General features: G+C 36.4%; 2 protein-coding genes across 4 annotated transcripts; one reads left to right on the forward strand and one right to left on the reverse strand.

Annotated features, from left to right (window-relative positions):
- Nucleotides 1-457: 457 nt before the first annotated feature.
- On the reverse strand, nucleotides 458-10,399 carry LOC103700858 (isopentenyl phosphate kinase). Of its 3 annotated transcripts, XM_039114420.1 has the most exons (13): nucleotides 10,169-10,394; nucleotides 9,848-10,084; nucleotides 8,044-8,141; nucleotides 6,888-6,930; nucleotides 5,428-5,489; nucleotides 5,090-5,146; nucleotides 3,594-3,629; nucleotides 3,376-3,453; nucleotides 3,042-3,108; nucleotides 2,820-2,882; nucleotides 2,499-2,602; nucleotides 2,285-2,414; nucleotides 458-970 (listed from the first exon to the last, which is right to left on the reverse strand). In XM_039114420.1, exons 1-12 carry the CDS (start codon nucleotides 10,269-10,271, stop codon nucleotides 2,307-2,309), a joined length of 1,056 nt encoding a protein of 351 aa, XP_038970348.1. In that variant the 5' UTR covers nucleotides 10,272-10,394; the 3' UTR covers nucleotides 458-970; nucleotides 2,285-2,306. The 3 variants fall into 3 exon arrangements, with proteins under 3 accessions (XP_038970348.1, XP_026657950.1, XP_038970349.1); XM_026802149.2 differs by lacking the exon at nucleotides 458-970 and having other exon boundaries at nucleotides 2,111-2,414; XM_039114421.1 differs by lacking the exons at nucleotides 458-970; nucleotides 2,285-2,414 and having other exon boundaries at nucleotides 2,770-2,882; nucleotides 10,169-10,399.
- Nucleotides 10,400-13,224: 2,825 nt separating this feature from the next.
- LOC103700855 lies at nucleotides 13,225-17,503 on the forward strand. The gene is given in 8 exon segments (XM_039114424.1): nucleotides 13,225-13,581; nucleotides 13,677-13,771; nucleotides 14,681-14,791; nucleotides 14,971-15,004; nucleotides 15,007-15,098; nucleotides 15,544-15,700; nucleotides 15,991-16,188; nucleotides 16,624-17,503. Coding segments are annotated over 8 exon segments (1,269 nt in total). The 5' UTR covers nucleotides 13,225-13,290; the 3' UTR covers nucleotides 16,915-17,503.
- Nucleotides 17,504-18,015: the final 512 nt, after the last annotated feature.

An 18,015-nucleotide genomic window follows, 5' to 3' on the forward strand; every position in this document is an offset into this window, starting at 1 on the left:
TCGTTTTGGATGGTGAGGTGGGTCTGGTAATGATTCATTATACAACTTCAAGCCCTTCCCTTCTGCGATGAAGGTATGTTTCATTTTGCTTGTTAATATGTACTTGGGTTTTTCAAACTTCCCTCTGGATTTCTGAGGGAAAACTATCAATAGATTGCTCATCCACTGAGTTGCAATCACAGGTTATGCACAATCGAATAATGCAAGGTACCTTAGGCAGAAGATTGGCCCACGTTATTTGATGATGTTTAGATGAAAGGGGGGAATAAAGAACCAGCAGCGACTAAGCTCAATGAGACTTAACAGAGAAAGTATGAGCGATGAAAATGTTCTAATAAACCGTGGATTCTCGTTGTGCTCGAGGTTATACATTCAAAGGTAAATAACGCCGAGAGACTTGCGCACTATGGAGGAGAATGTGTGCTGTCGCTGTTGAAACCAAGTATAGTTATTTTTCCCTGACTGCGTCACATAACATCATCAAAGATTAGGCTGCTGAACTTTATTCACAGAAATTTGGCAAAAACAACTTTGTGATCAGATTCCTAATGAAATTATTCTTGGTGCTGAATGATATGTGCTAAATATCAAGTTATTCTTAGTTATACATGAGCTGCAATTTCAATTGGTCAAGTAATTTCAGATCTTGGCAGTCATATGTGCTGGAGGACAGCATGCAAGCGAATGTGATCTTTGCTTATCTTCTGTCGTGTTGATCAGTTTCTAGCGACTCATTATAATGTTGTAATGAGGAAAAATTGCATAACGTTAATCTTTAGAAAGATCGCCAAACAAGGCAGTAGTTTTCCTTAAATATTCTCCCTGCTACAGGAGTTTCTGTTTGTACAAATATTTGTATGAAGTTTGAAAATATTCGAGGAAGAACTACAGCATTCGGAGTACCGCAAATGTGGTAGTAGGCTTATTGATGGCGAGCATGAGCAATAGATTGGCCAATATGTAATCCAAGCTGCAAACATCAGCATTTGTTTGTCATATCAGCAAAGGATTGGATCGCTTGACCACAACATTATAGGTAACATTCAAGACTATAGATGGTGCAATTGAAATAGTACATGCAGTGGGGCAAGCAAACTCTTATGTACATCAATAGGAAAAATAAGAAGTGAGAAGTGGATGTGAACTTGGCCCATGTATTCCCTTTTCAAATTAAATTAAACAAGTTGCAGGATTAATCTAACAATATTTGGGGCAAAAGTTAATTTTTGTGAAGATAATATACTTTTAATTGAGGAGGGTGGCTAAAAAAATATCAGTATTATTATGGCACTTGATCCATGAGATCAATTCTTATAGAATAAATCTTGATGTCTTTATAAAATTCTTGACTCAACAAACCAACTCATCGTCATTTAAAAATTACTAAAAATATTTTACTTATCTAAACATCTATAGTTAATTTAAGTTTAATATACTTTAATCCAATATCATAAACTCAATAATGATAGGTATATTTCATCTTGACCGAGTTAAAATTTTAAACAATAAAAAAAGATAACAATGTGACTTGACAATTTATTTGACTTGTCAATTCAATTGGGTCATGAAAGACTTGGTAATTCTCATCTAAGTTATTTTTTAATAATTTGTTTTGAGTGTATACCATCCTAAACATGTAAAATTACATAAATACTTTCACAAAGTTACCGTTTGCATATATACCCTTATACATACATACATACATATATATTGCACATCTACTTATTAAAAATATTTTAGTCATTTTAATTTCATACTGCTCATTTTTTTAATAGCGTTAGATAGCATGGGTATATATGTCAAAAAAGAAAAAAAAAGTATGAATGTAAAATAAATGTTTTATAACTGTATACATGTAAATAGCAATTTTGCGAGGTATATATGCAAGTTCGCATATTTAGGAGGGTATATATTCAAAAAATCCTTAAATAAAATTCTTCAGATGATATCTTCATTGGAATACTTCAATGACAGATGGAAGATTCAATCCATTAAACGCACCTAATATATCAAGTCTTTATATCCTAGTTGATTGTTTGGATAAGAACAGAGGACCCAGGAAAGTCAAAATTGTATCAGTGTTGTGTGAAATCATAAACTTGCATCAGTGTTGTGTGAAATACCTCAAAATATAGATTCCATCTTTTGAGCATGTAATTCACTAATCCAAACAGTTGATGTTCACCCAAACCGGCCAGGCATAATGTTACAGTTCATATATGCAATATTTAGTATGTAAGATACAAAAGGTACAATAATGACTAGCTGATAGTAATTGTAGAACCTTTGTTTTCATGAATTCTCGATCATTTAGATGAAGAAATCAGTCTAGAGTGGATAACAGTGCCAAGCCAATCATCCGGACTGCTGTGTATTTCCCCCTTAAGTGCTCTCAGCGAGTGATCTGTACCAGCCTGATTTTCCAACAGGATACCCAAGGATTCTCAAAACTAAGCTATTACGCACAATTTTCTGTTAGGATATATAAAACTTCTTACCTTTGTTATGTAGACAGTAATCCCAAGTTTTGCTATCATTGCAGCTTCATTTATTTTGGTCTCCATTCCCCCAGTTGTATCATGAGCTGCTACTGTGATCTCAACTGCATGCAGAATACACCAATCTATAATCAAACTAGACCCTTAATGCATCTGGATGATCAACTATGGAAGCTCTGCTTTGAGGCAATTTACAGTATGTCATTTGAAGAGAGATAAAAACGCTTAAACAAGGGTGAAAAATGGAATAATCACTATGAACTAGCCATACAGATTTCTGGTAGGATCACTTTCATGGCGACACTGTAGTCACAGGCATACCTTCCTTTTTGGCATGTGGCAGCTTAGGCTTCACAATGGACCAACTTCCATCCTCAGTGACCTCTGCGATGATTGCAAGTCAGTTTACCTGGCATAGCTTTCAATTAAAATACTTGTGCAACCCATTAGCAAATGAACTAACGATCTAGGCATTCAGCATTATATAACATGTGCTCAGATATGATTGGCTGGACATTGATGTCTAGCAATATGAATGCTCACCAATCTCTCTGAGAAGTATGGCATTTGGATCTGTCGGTGGGCAGTCATATACTCCTAGAACATCTGTCTTAATTGCTCAATAGTAGGAAAGCAAGTTCAAAACCCTTCAGAAGAGGTAAGTGAAAAAGCATACTAGTGGAAGGAAGCACCTTTTCGGGGTAACAATTATTAATTGCATGCATAGGCATTAGTTGCTGCAAGTCTTGGTGCTATGCTGAGTATCTATTCAAAGCAAAATTTTTGCAATGCAAGAATCTTCATGTGTGTGTGTGTGTGTATATGTTTGCATGCATGCATGTGTAGTTATTGATAGATGGATGAAAACAGTGGATACAAGAAATACAACATATTTGGGCATCAACAGCTGCGCAAGATGACGTATAATCACATCTCCACTCAATATGGTGCAATCCTGGTCAGTTTTGTCATAAGGTCAGTATGAGGTGAAAAAAAATGTGGCAAAATTTGGTTGCCCTCATGACTTTATTAACCGATCTTTTCATTGCATAAAAGAAGGTTTCAAGAAAACTTGGCAATCTCTAGAGAACCAACCTGCAAGTGATCCAGCACTGCATCTCCATGCAAAATCTGCAAGAAAATGGTTATTAGTTTATATGCACCACTGGTCTGATGCCAATTACTCTGAAGATCACAGCACCAAAGAATGTCAGATATTTAGAAATATTAAGCTTAAGGTGAAGGAGCGGAAACTTATGACACCTTCTGTAAAGCAACTTTAACATGCCCTTACATGAAATCTTACACCTTCTGTAAATCAAGTAATGCTTACATGTCCTTATGTGGACTCTTCTGAGGTGGTTTACTGAAAAAAAACAGTGCTTTAATTACAACAAATACCATCTCTATGAGCAGCATGCACCAGTTGTTTTGTTTTGTATGACTGGAAGCTAAAAGTTTTTGCTGAAATTTCACTATAGCTTAGGTCATTGAAAGCAATAAGCAGAAATTATCGGACCGACACTAAGGGCGACCACATGCATGAGGCTCCTACCACTGCGGGGTTTGGGGAGGGTCAAAAATACGCAACCTCTATCCCCGTGAAGGGGCTGTTTCCGTGTTTTGAACCCGTGGCACCCCGATTACAATAGAGCAACCTTACTGTTTCGCTAAGGCTTACCCTCTAAATTGGTGCACCAACACTACAGACAGAAAAGAAAAAAAACAGTGCTCTTGCACCTCTTTCTGCTCAAACAATCACCTTCTAATTAGTCCTTGCATGCTTAAAACTCCATTAACAGAAAGCTTGAGAGCATCCGTATCTTTGACTGCTGTAGTTAACAAGAAAAAATAAAGCTGTGCAATTTCACTTCATGAGGACAAGACAGAGCCATCAACTGTGTCAAATGGGGACGATCTCAGGGCAACAGGCCTCCCATAAAGTTAATGCATGAGAAGCAGCAGTGGCTAGTTTCATTTATGTGAAATTCAAGGAAATCGACACGAGCATCATCTTAGTTGAATTTTGATTACTTGGTGCAAGTTTGAGTGAGCAGATGATAATGCAGGAGTCTCAAAGCAGCTGTGTAAGGCAAAGCAATTGAAATAGGGTTCCCATTTCTGATAATTGGCGGAGCAACATCCAACTCTATCAGAATGTAGCATCTTGTGCATGATAAGCCATGCAAAGGCAAAAGCCATTTAAATATCCACACGGGAGGCAAGATAAAATACAACAGCAATGTAATCGAATATATGCAAATTGTTAGGGGATAACTGCCGTAAGTTCGTTCACAAAAGGTTTGAGAATGCCAATTAGATGATGACCTCATGAGATGAATAGTCGATTACCGTTAAGGCACTACTAACATGGCCTCAATCAAAAGCTGAAATCACAAGCTTTAGAGGTGATGGGACAAGAAGCCAAGACTTGAAGCAAAAGAGGAAACAGATCAGGAACACTTGACACAATAAAAGGAAGAGGGGGTGGAGAATATACAATTTTTGTATGATTAAACCACAGCTAATAGTTCCTACCAAAAAGAAATATGTAATTATTCATATTGCAGATATGTGATGTTGCAACTTACTGGGACAAACCCAGCTTCGAGAGCCTTAATGATCTGAGAAGCATTAGCTGAAGCAATCTGCAAAATGGTGCCAATACCAGTATTAGTTCTAGCTGTGTTTCTAGGACACAAGTCATGAGGATTCCCTACATAAAACAACACACTATAACGTGAAAAAGGCGATGAAAAGTATAGGAATGAAAAAAAAGGCCAGAATTGTCCAACAACTGGTAATTAGTCTTCTTTTAATCTTTCTGGTACTGCCAAATGTGTTTTTGGTTTGCATAAAGGCCTACTCATTCTTGAATGTTAAACTAGATGCAAGTGATGTAACATTTGGTTTTACAGATGCTTCTGACATTTCTTTGACGAGTAGACCATCCACAGGCAAATGGTGACATTCCAACCGATGGTATCCCTTCTGCAAGAGAACTTAAAAATTGATCAGGATGCTAAATAAATATTCCTGTTCTATGCAGTGCTCAAACACATGCAACTCAATGTAACCATTCATTGTATAAAATTTTGCTGTATCTCCTCAAAGAAATAGTTAAACCATCAGTAGTTTAGATCCTATAAAGGAAAACATATCCATAACAAGATTCACAAAGAATACTAATGAACCTCTTCAAACAGCTATCCAATTTTAAGAATAATGAAGCAAAAAATATGAGACGTGACTACATGAGTCTCAAGTGCATTGCTTTGACTGCAGTCTGCAGCCATGTTTCTAGCAAAAAACAGGTTTAAGCATATAAAACATTATCATGATGGATGACTATTGTCTGGCTGTCCTCCAATGCATTTCTGCAGAGAGATGTGTATTACTTGCACGGGATGGATCTTCCTTTATAGGAACTAAGACCTGCCCATTTTGTAAATATGCTCTAGGGTTAGATGGCCCTTGTCCCACTAGTGCTTTTCAATCACTTAAGAGGAAGCCACAAATCTTGCAGATAAAAGAACCAACTCCAATTGTGCTTCACAACAATGCATAAGAGGTGAAAAAGAAAGATGAGAAGGACTTCTCAACACAGATGGCAAACAGATTGTTGATACTAGTGGAGTACTAATACGTTGAATTTAATATTTACAAATTGTTGAAAGGTGCCATAGTTCCTTTGAAACAATTGCCATTATTAACATCATCAAGAGCTTTACTATCATAAATTTGAGCACCAACGTTGTTTTTCTTGGCCATGCAACTACAATTTGAGTGTGCTACTTTTAAATTGTTTCCCTTTCCTTTTAGACAAGTCTTCAGATGCTGGGAACTTGATAGTGTCAAACAGGGGAAACAGATAGCACAAACAAGTTGTATGAGCTAAACTGTAAAAATTCTTAGGCTTGCTCAACAGGGCAAAATGCTTTTCTATAGATGGGTCCCTGTTAGGACTCTAAATGGTCATGATCAAAACACTGTGCTACAGGCACTCATGATTCCATATCTTATCATCTGAAAATAACAAATTAACCTGCTGAAACATTACCTATTATCTATTTATAAATTAAGCAATATTCTGTGAGACCATTAAATGAGGATGGATAAATATCCTTTGGCAGTCTGAAAGGCTCAAGTAGATACCATACAGCTTTTCCCCAACTGTAAGTAAAAGGGGTTGCATGGCAGCTGATGTCACACCCAAGTTGTGACAAGGTATCTATTACAGAGCAGCATAAACAGTCGCAATACTTATTAAACTTATAGGATATAAAAGGCCACAGCATTTATGTACATAATGTTCAAAGTTCAAACACTAGCATATGTTTTACTAAGAGGTGGAACTTGGAGATGCTGAAAATGTTAAACAATGCTTACCTCTAGCAAGACCTCTCACAATTTCAAGGTTGAGTGATGTCACCTGATTCAATAGAAATAGACATCGTTAAAAAAAAAGAAAAAGGCAAAAGAGAGAGGAATAGTTGGAAGATATGGAAAGAAAATAAATAGGACATGCAAAAAGAAGAAGCACAACAAGAAAACAGACAAACAAATATATAAATAAATAAAGAAAAGAGTTGCAAGACACTTACCAAGTGAAGAGGCAACAGACAAATGTCATTTATGCAAATACTAAAGGCATGAACTTCTTTCTTTATCAGCGAACATGAACTTCTGTTAAACAAGTTCTTGTCTGCTGATAAAGAAAGAAGTCTTAACATATCCAAGATCAAAAAATTCAGTACCTCAGACAGGAATTTTTGGATATATAATCTCACATGATCCAGAATTATGATGTGGTAGGTAAATAGGGAGGCCAACAGCAGAATGTAGAAATTTGATACTGTGTGATGGCTAGAGTACCTCTGCATCCAATATTGCTGAAGATAATTGATACCCCTAGATGATATAACCATGGAGAATTGTATCCCCATAATAATTTCATGACAAGAGAAAAAGAGAGATGGGCAATGAATATTGCAGCACTAGTAAAACTTTACCAACTTGCATGTATCTCAAGAATATTGAAGCATGGGTGTTTGTTGCTTTTAACTCCTTTCAATTTAAAGAAGATGTCCATTAAAATGGGAAACAAAGTCTCTCTGTGACAACAAAAATACAGTACTAGATGTACATGTAACTACTCAACTAGGACTGGGAAGGCATGAAAACAGAAGAAAATTATTTCTCAAATCAAAGTTCTGATGAACATAAATTTTCATAATACCTATTATGAAAAGCTTAGTCATAAACAGAATCAAAGAATTTCAGCCTAAAAATTGCGTGAGGTAGCAAACAATTTTCAGAAATTCAGGCTACCTAGCAAACAAGATAGATTCTCTCGAATGTTAAATTTCTCATGCTATTGTAATTTGAGAACTACTGAATAAGATAACAGAGGTCCATAAAGTTAATCTCAAGAAAATGATGATAGACACCCATGAAAAAACATTAAATCAGAAAAGTGCAAAATTAAAGGATCAAAGCCATTGGAAGGATGTAAATAAGTTTTTTTCATAGAATTGGGCCTTACAGAAATGCGTGTAGCCACAAAACCAGCCTTGACAAGAGGCAAATCCAGTCCTCCCTTATGGACCCCAGATCTGCTTGCTTGAAAATGTCCAAAAGAACCTAAAACAAGAAATGAGTTATGGCATTCTAACAGAGCATATAATAGTTATATGGTATCGACTTCTTTGTCAAATGATAAAACAGCAGGTATTATTCAATCTGCACACAATCTATCTAGCCCGAGAGTAGAAGAATACATAGAATCATCTATCCTACTTAAAATATGAAATTACTTTGCTTTTGATGCATTGATGGATCATTTTTGCATAATCTATGAATCTATTGTTGGGAACTTAACACCTAGAAATTGCTATTTTGCTTTGAAATAATAAAATGAATTAAAAACTTATTATCTACTAAACCTTGAAAATCAATTGGTTGAAAGCTTGCTAAGATTGAGGCATGTGAGAACACTGTCCTGAGAACATGATTCGCCCCTTACGTGCGGGTCTACGGCAATTTTATGTCCAAGGTACAATAACCCAGCTCAACCCAATCCTCCCTCTAACAAGCACGAACGCTAAGAGGCTTGACCCAAATGACTTCCTTCAGTTGCCTAGAAAAAGGAAGAAGAAAACAGAGAAACATTGTCTCTGTCTATAGTGGAAGAAGAAAAGCAGAGTCTCTATTGTGGAAGTAGAGTCTTAAAAAACAGAAGCAATGTGTGTATCGGATTGTGATCAGATATCACAGGAAAAATAGAACCAGAGCCTATTTATAGATTCTGTTCGGATGACCGAGGAGACGCTATGGTTCTGAGGTAACATGATGTTTCATTGACTTGAAAGTGAGACATTTGGCAAAAAGGTATGTGGTACACATACGCGCCCGCGCCCGCGCCCGCGCCCCGCTTTGCCCTACCACGCACCGAGCCCAGTACGGGTGTGCATGTGTGGTCATCAACCCACTTACCTTAAAGCCCAACTTGGTCTTTCTAGGAAAGCATTTCAATTTAAGCAAGAAGACTTGCTTTCACATATCCTATGTGGGACTAAAGAGGAAAGAGTTTTAAAGCCTTTGAAACAACTAACAAATAGGGGATAAGATTGATTTTTTAAAAAATTTAAATCTTTTCCTAAATTAAAACTCTTATCATCTACAAGGGTGCAACTTCTCTGATCCACTTCTTGAATCCAATTTTGGAAAGTCTTATAAGTTCAACATAATTTGGGCTTCCTTGAAAAGCAGCAGTTATCAAGTCTAATCATCCTAAAAGGCATGGACCTAATAAATCTAAAAGCAACCCTGTGAGTCAACTAAAGATCATCCATAAGTAATTGCCTCCAAGAATCTTCTTTTGTGATAAACCATTAAGAGTGTCAAACCTGACTGCTTTTCCAAGCTCAAGCTATGTGCTTTAGTTTTTGAACTACTTATATTCCTATCTCTAAATGACACAGTAATTGAGGAGGAGGGGGAATTCTCTCTAAAGCCCTCAATAATTTCAATCATGGAATGCGGAACCGTCCCGAACCACCCAGTTTGGAGCGTACCGAGCTGTACCGGCGGCAGACCGAGACAGTTCTGGCATTCAAAATGGTAAACCAGCAGGTGCGGAGAGAAGGAGAATGAAAGAGAGGAAAAGAGAGAGAGGGAGGGAAGGGAGAGGGAGGGAGAGCCACCGGAGGCCTCCGGAGGGCGTGGGGATGGGGGTGGTGTGGTCCGTCGGATTTTCTTTTTTTATTCTAACACGTATAAAGCTCCTAAACAGAAAAAGAAAGAACGGTAAAAAACAATCTTTTTCAGAGCAAAAGAATCACGCTAACCTGCTCCGTGGACTATAATGAAATTGCTATCCAAATCCAATGCCTGTTGCTCTCTGAACTCATCGACGGTCGAAACAGTCGGATTTCCGAGCCGTCTGCTCCAATCCATCCCTAAAACTCTAGCTGGAGAGGGACTCTTGGAAGGCGTCATGGCTTGCCTCAGCTGCGCACAAACCGATCGAAGATTCTCCTCATTTATGCTCTCCAGCTCGTCCTTGCAGGTGATCGCAGCACCACCTAGATCAGAAGAGAACAAACAACGCCATGAGAGAAGATTCCAAGAAGAGGTTTAGAAAGAGGGAGAGGAAGAGAGAAATATACCGAGTTTAACGATGCAGCGGAGGGGTTTGAGGGCTCCTAGGGTTTGATCGGAGCTACAGGAGGAGGACATGATGGGATTCGGCTTCCCCTCCTCGTCCCCCATCGGCTCTTCCGGCCGGCGCCGTCGGACTGGGGAGGATTTGAACCGCCGACTCGGGAGTCGACGAGTTACCGGACCGGAGTTTTGAGCGAAAGGATTTCGAGTCGAGCTCTGAAATAACACCCGTTAAAACGTTGTTGTAACATTCTTATAACGGACGTCTCCATATTTAACAACAAACCGGTAAGTTATTCCAATCCCTCTTTGCCATCCGGCATGAGAATTGTTTCCATGCATCCAATGAGCTTGCATTATATATAAAAATTTTATTTTTCATAAATACTTTTCTAAAAATTTAAATTTATGTAAATATTTTCTTAAAATTTATATTTATTTCTGTACCTTATAAAATATCAATTTTCTACAAATACCTCTAATATAACGGTTCTTCTAACACTGTTAATAAAACAATATTTATTTTAATTAAAATAAAAATAAAATTTGAAATTATTTTTTTGTTCTCCATCGTGATCGTTTTATAAAAGTTTTCTTTTACACATCTATCCATTAAGAAAATTTTAATTATTTTAATTTTAAACCGTTAATTTTTTAACGGCGTAGATGGTGTGAGTACATATGCAAAAATAAGGATAAAAAAGAATAGAATAGTAAAACAAATGTTTTATGAGGGTATACATGTAAATATTAATTTTGAGAGAGTATTCATGTAAAATTCGATATTTAGGAGGATATTCATGCCTATATATAACAATGAGAAAAAAAGAGAAAATAGTTACTATCTATATTATATATCTCTATTTTTTAAAAAAAAAATTGTTTTAAACCAATGGATATTCAATCAGGGTTTGCACTGCCATTTTTTGGTTTTGAAAAATATCCCCTTGCTATTCATAAAATAAATTAATGCTTGCAGATAAATGACAACAGGCATATTAGGAAGGATTTCAGAAATTAGATTAGACAATGAATAATTGAATATTGCAAATTTAATATTTAAATATTGAATTGTAAGAAATTCCACAAATCATTATATTTGGAAGGATTTCATGTTAAACATTGATTTTAAGAATTAAATAAAAATTACTGATATATTAAGGGAAGATTTTTAAAAAAAATTCTGAAATTTTAGAATATTAAATATAAATTTGAAAAAACTTATATCCTTAAACTAAACCATGAATCTATTTATGGATTAAAATGGGCTGCTGATCTATTTAGAAATTAAAGTTGGAGTGAATATAGACTTGTTGTAAAATCATAGAAATTAGTGATATAAGGAAATCTGGAAATCAGGATCAAGATAACGAACCTTTTTTAATGAAATTATTTTTAGGAATTAGACTGAAACATACTATCTATTTATAAATTAAAATAGACTGAATATATAAGCAATGCTTTATAGGTTATACACAATACATTATTTTTATCATTTTTCTCCATTAAACATGTGCCTAATTACTGATGAAATAAAAATGATAATTTTGAAATATGTAAATATTTTTTCTTGTTTTCATTTGTCATTTTTTATGCCAATAAGATTCATCTTTTTTGTTTTCAAAAATACCACAATTGCTATGCTAACTTCTACAAACTTGATCACGTTTACCATCGCATGCATTGTTTCTTCTCCTTTATTGATCATATCGCATCGCCTCACAAAACTCTTTTTTTGATCGGACTTCCAAAAGAAATGTCCTCTTTGATCCTACACATAAACATGTTGAACTCTATCACTTGCTCTCCTCTCTTCCACGTATTCTACGCATGCTTTAGCCGCAAATAATAAATTATTTAATGTGAAAATAGTTTAGAAATCTAACGGTCTTTAAATCAGAGAATATTTGAATAGCTTCTCATTTTGCCAAATTGAACAATAATATGTGATTAATGCCAGCACTTGTGTCTGTCTGCTTATCAAATTGGTAAAGCGTCTGGCAATTGGACCAAGTGACTTAGGATTAAGTCTTGTTTCATCCAGATTTAGAGGTTAGAGACATCTGAGAGAGGGACACCTACCATTGTGTAGCCTAAGGTACAAAGATTTTCACAAAAGGCAATGGCGTGATCTTAATTGGAATTGCATCAATTATCCCCTTGCTACTATCTTCAATAAACAAACCACTTCGAATAAAAGAATGTAAAAATAACTATCAATTTTTATTTTTAGGAAACAAATTTGTGGGGTTATAATATTTTTTTTCATGTATATATTGCTTACATAGTAAAAGAGCATTTGCTAAAAAAATATTTTTTTTTTAGTTTTATGCCAAAATTGAATCTTCGAAAAACTAATACTTTTATTACATGAAGAGTGATTTAAAATAGTATCATTATTTTCTATTTTTGTCCATTATTTTTCATTATAATGCTATTATAATGACTATTGTATTAGTCAAAGGAAACATTCAAAAGTATATTACGTTTAACAAGTAATAATCATTAGGTCAATGAATAATAATTTTGGTGGGATTTATTATAATAAAATTATATTTTCTAATGGCTTAGTATATTGATTGCATATGGCGAAAATTGTGAATTTACACTGTCACATAAATAGATCCCTGGATGTTTCATTGGAAGACCGGTTAAAATGCAAATCCTCTGTAATCTTAGTTATATAATTTTTTTAATAATTAGAGTGTGCGGTATATTTCGATCATCCCAAACTATGTCCTACTCAAGATTACATTGTGTATGTTAATAGGTTAAAAGAGCAAATCTGGAACATCATGTCTTTTTGTTAATAAATATTATTTTAATTTTGAAAATCTATGCGACAGATTTTGATCAACCATATGACTTAGACCCGCATCCACTACTTATTAAATAGTTGATTTTTAAATGAACAAAAAAGAAAATCTGAACAGGAAAAAATGGCCGAATCATAAGCTGCCGTGTATCCAGGTTACAAAAATCTTCTACGCTGGTACGTCGCTGTATTAACGACCGTTATCTTAGACCTCGGGCCAGACGGATAAGGTTTTCTTTTTTTTTGGTAAAATACGGATAAGGTTTCAATCTACCATAGCCGCGCGATCTCTGTACCGTTACAATTGCTCCCATGGCGGAAACCCTAATCCTCAACTGCACTCGAGGAATCCCATCAAATTTCCCGAATTCGAGGTCGAGCACCGCTCCCAGACGCCGGTTTCCAGCTCCGATTACTTCTATTTCCGTCCATTCCAATCCAAAGACTGCTTTTGGCTTCCAGAGATGGGTGCTTCGAGCGGAGGCAGCGTCTTCTTCTTCCGCGGTGAAGGAGGAGACGAAGGGAGATGAGGAATCGATGAGCATTGATGCCTTGCATCGCTTCGTTGACCTCAACTTGGGGAAATGGAACGGTTCCTTCTATGTGAGTAGCGCTTGCTCTACCTGAGTTTATTATGGTCTTTTCTTTCGTTTTCTAGGTCTATAAAAATTGTTTTTCGTGGGGTTTTGGGATTGCAGCAATTCGATGCTCAGGGGAACTTGCTGCAGACTGTGAGCACGAAGCTTTCGGCCAGCTCCTACGGGGAGGATGAACTGATCAGTCTCATTCAAACGTGAGCTTCTTTGATTAAAGCTCGATCTTTTGTAGAAAATTCCTGCTTTTCAAATAACGAAGAAAGATAATTTCATATCAAAAAGCAATCTTTTATTGATAAGATCTGCCGACGTCGTGATCTCTTCTTGCTTTTGACCCTTAATAATGTTTGTTTCTCTTTGTTTGCTTGGTGGAAATTACAGTATGTTCAATGAAAATATGTATATCTTGTGAAGTAAAACACACAGAGTCGTGTTGTTTGGTGATGAAGATTAGTGCAGGTTACTTATGCCGATTTTCAGAAAGAGTTCATTTTTTTCCCTGTAGAATTGGATTTTCCACATTGACTCATACATTGACGGTAAGATACATGTGACTGAGGGGTGCGCTGGCTAAAATTGGAAAGTTTATAGATTTGTTCATGGGTGCGGTTTGTTGTATTGAATTCTTTTCCTGTGTTTGGTGCTCGTACAGATTGTTATCTATGATCCTGGAAACAAGAAGATGCTTGTAGTTCTGCAATTTCTTTTGAGCATGTAATAGTTATACTTTCACTATTCCCTCATACCGAATTTTGGTACGCATGCTTAGTTAATGAAATTGAACTGTGTATTACATACTCTATATCATTTATAAGAAGAAGACGACTTGGGGTGAAGAGGATTCAAACTATTATTTTATCCTTTGAGGGATTTTTAGAACTGTCCGGGTAACCAAATGATTATTTTTTTTTGGATAAAATTAGCCAATCTTTTTTAGTGATTTATTCATTTTTAACATTGCATGTGCAACAGATATGGCACATAACATTTACTTGAATTTCCAACATCATAATGGAATTGTCAGGTTTAGCTGACCTCTCAGCATATGCTGTCATGGTTTTAGTATGCCGATCCTTTAATTCGGTCATGTTTGTTAAATTTTGTAGGCTATACATAAAGCAGCCTCCTTCCGGAACATCAATTGCAGGCTATGATTCTGAACCAGAGTGGATGGAGTACAAAATCAAAGAGACTAACATGTTTACTGCAGACAAGTAATCAACAGGTGATATAGAGTGAAAACATTTGTTAAAACTCTTTTTTATAGCTCCATCTTTTAGCTCTTTTTATCCCAGTTCCCAAAAGAGTTAAAACATGAAGCTGTAAAAATTGCTTCTAATGAATGCCATATTTGAACTTATCAGACGGGTTTTATTCTAAGTGGTTTTTTGGTTAGTCTGCAGATTGGATTCTTCCCTCAAGAGAAGGCAATTTTCTCTCCAGGTACCAGACTGCTGGAATGCTGGAAACTGTCCTTAGAGCAGGTGTGCTCGGAGAAGATGACACTGAGGAAGAAACTCCCAGGTAATTTCTTCTTGTATGAAATAAGGCTCTGCTCGCTCGTAAGTTATCATTCAATCAAATCTAATGATCTAGTTGAGCAGTCATTGATTCCTTGTTTCTCTCTTTCCTCTCTTTTTTGTGAAATTGGTCTTTGGAAAACATCTCTAAGTTCAAAGAACGGTCCTAGACTAATCAACCCACTTGTCGTGTGGCATCTAAACTCTTGAAATCTTTTTCTTTCCCTTGATTTCCCACTTTTTTTCTTCCATTTTAAAACTTCTAATTAAGACCAAAAGGTTTGTCATGCTGCATTTTCTAATTATCTTTGTTGTTTGTATGGTACTGAATTACTGATCTGAAAGGATTTTCCTTTTTTATCAACTTAACCATGATGTCTCTGAGAATCTTGATTATCATACTTGTCCGGGTTTGTAACATTGTTCTACATTTTTGTAATTTGCTGCAGAAACTTGAAGATTCCTTCTCGTCAGCCCTCTGTAGTATGTGAAAGCTGTCTTACTCTCTGAAAAAAAGATATGCGGGCAAGAGCCTTCCATATAATGGATCCAAAGGGGGTTCTTGAAATGCTTCTTATTTTTTCTTGAAGAACGAGGAAATGAGGCGCCCAACATTACATTATGTTGCAGTTTCAAGGTTAGTGCAGGTGACCAACTTTTTCCATAAACAAACTAATAATTCTTCTTAAAGTCACCAAGCGATTATCTCTCTGCAATATATTTTTCATTCAATGCATTGCAGACTGTGCAGTCCTAGATTATAGGTATCATGGTGTTGTGGAAGAATGACTTGTAAGGTCTGTGACACTCCAGCTAAATGTCTTTATTTATACCTTCTGAGCAAGTTGGGGTCCTTATTGGCCATCCTTAATCTGGTTTCACTTCTTTACTTTCAGGATATCCCAGATAGGGTAAGTCATCCTTATCCAGTTTCACTTCTTTACTGTCAGGATATCCTAGATAAATTAATTCCCTTGCTTGGGCGATGGGAAGGTCATTCTATAACCAAACGCAGCGGTGTATATGGAGCAACAACTGCTGAGGCTGATACAGTTTCTTTGCTTGAAATGGATGATAAGGGTCAATTAATTCAGGTGTGTCTATCTCAAACACTATCTAATCCCTTAATTTGTTAAGTTTCTATAGTCACATCAGCAGAGATGACCTTTCCATAAGCACGAGGGGAAAATATGCAATATATTTACCCTATCTTGTTTATTGACTACTTGAATGATGAAAGCTCCGGAGGATCTTGAGAATGTCAAACATGATGTTAATCTTTACCAACTAAATATAATATGAGCATTTCCTGGACTTCTAAAATTTTGAACTATGCCCATAAACTTCAAGAGAGTGCACAGAAATACTAATCAGATCAACTCTCTGGCCATTACACCTTCCCATTTAATCGTTGTTAAGAGTATCCAAATTGCGAAAGAAACATGTTTATTTACTTGATATATCAATTGCCCTTCATGTTCTAGGTATAATTTAAAATCTCAAACTTTTTTATTCAATCACTCATCCAGGACGTAACTTCAACTACCACTGGGAGTAGCACAACCACTAACGTCCGCTGGACAGGAACGGTAAGCAATAACTTGGTTCGCTTTGATGGAGGCTTCCAGCTGACCTTATTACCTGGAGGGATGTACATGGGATGCCCATGCGACATTGGCAAGAATGTAGCCCAATCACAGCCCTTCCATCTGGAGTTTTGTTGGATGGAATCACCAGAGAAGAGGCAAAGGCTTGTGCGCACTTATGATGTGGAGGGCCTAGCAGTGTCATCGACGTACTTTTATGAGATCAAAGTATAAAGGCATCCTATCTTCGCCAAGCCTCATTCCTCGACATCTAAATATTTGTTAGATGACTCCATGCAAGTGGAAGCATACCATCCCGAGTCATTTCCATTTTTCCATGCAAGTATCTCCATGCAATCCATTGCACCTCTCTTGCTCTCCACAATGGAAGTGTCAAATTACCTGTGCTCTTACAAAAGTCTGACTGAAGAATGCTTTCTTACTCCTTCCAGTCTTTTTACTGTGTTTTGAAAGCTACAAAAATCTCTCTTTTTCCCCCCTTTTCCAGGTACGGGAGACTTATATTTGTGTAGGCTTCCAGCAGATTGTAATGGGAGAGCGTGTGCAACTTTTAAAAGGAAAAACAAAGAGAGGGGAAAAGATCTGTACTTAACAATGGCCTGCGAACACATCATATCTTTAATTGTTCATTCTTCAAATTTTCTTATAAACAGAGTGCTGAGCCTTGTAAAGATCAAAAGCTTCGATGCTACCTAACTTCTATTGGTGTACTTCCTTGTGTTTTAATCTGCCGCTTCTTCTCGTAGCCTTTGTCTTCTTTTGCTACTAGCCATTCTGTTAACCATGTTCATTTAATGATGAATTAGTTCATAAACCATAGTCTAGATGAATTAGTTCATAAACCATAGTCTTCTTTGCTGCTAGCCTTTTATTCGGGGCATTATGATTTTTTTCTCCTCGTGGCATGCCCTGCAAAGTACCGTTTTCTGGACGGCATTTCAAGGCACTGTTTTTGTATTTGGATCTTGTTCTCTTTAACAGGACTTCTATCCAGCATTTCAAGGTACTGCTGCCACATTCTTTCCGTTGTTTCCATACGTTACCTTCTTGGTAAATGAATTAAATTTGGTTTTAAAGATTTCATTTATCTTGGAAACTGGAGAGGTCATTATTTACTGAGATATGGTTGGCTTCGTTGGCTAATTAGAATGGTGGGTTTATGCATCGAGCATGAAAGATTGTTCTGCATGCATTTCTCATGCAGAACAAATTGCACCAATCTTCAAAGTAGGCCTCGACAACATCGATGCCAAATATACTATATAGTTGTTGCTGCCGCTGAAGCATTTTTCACATTTTCTTTCACGTATATCA

The sequence above is a fragment of the Phoenix dactylifera genome, chromosome 16 (genome assembly GCF_009389715.1).
Source record: "Phoenix dactylifera cultivar Barhee BC4 chromosome 16, palm_55x_up_171113_PBpolish2nd_filt_p, whole genome shotgun sequence".
Taxonomy (NCBI): Eukaryota; Viridiplantae; Streptophyta; class Magnoliopsida; order Arecales; family Arecaceae; genus Phoenix; species Phoenix dactylifera.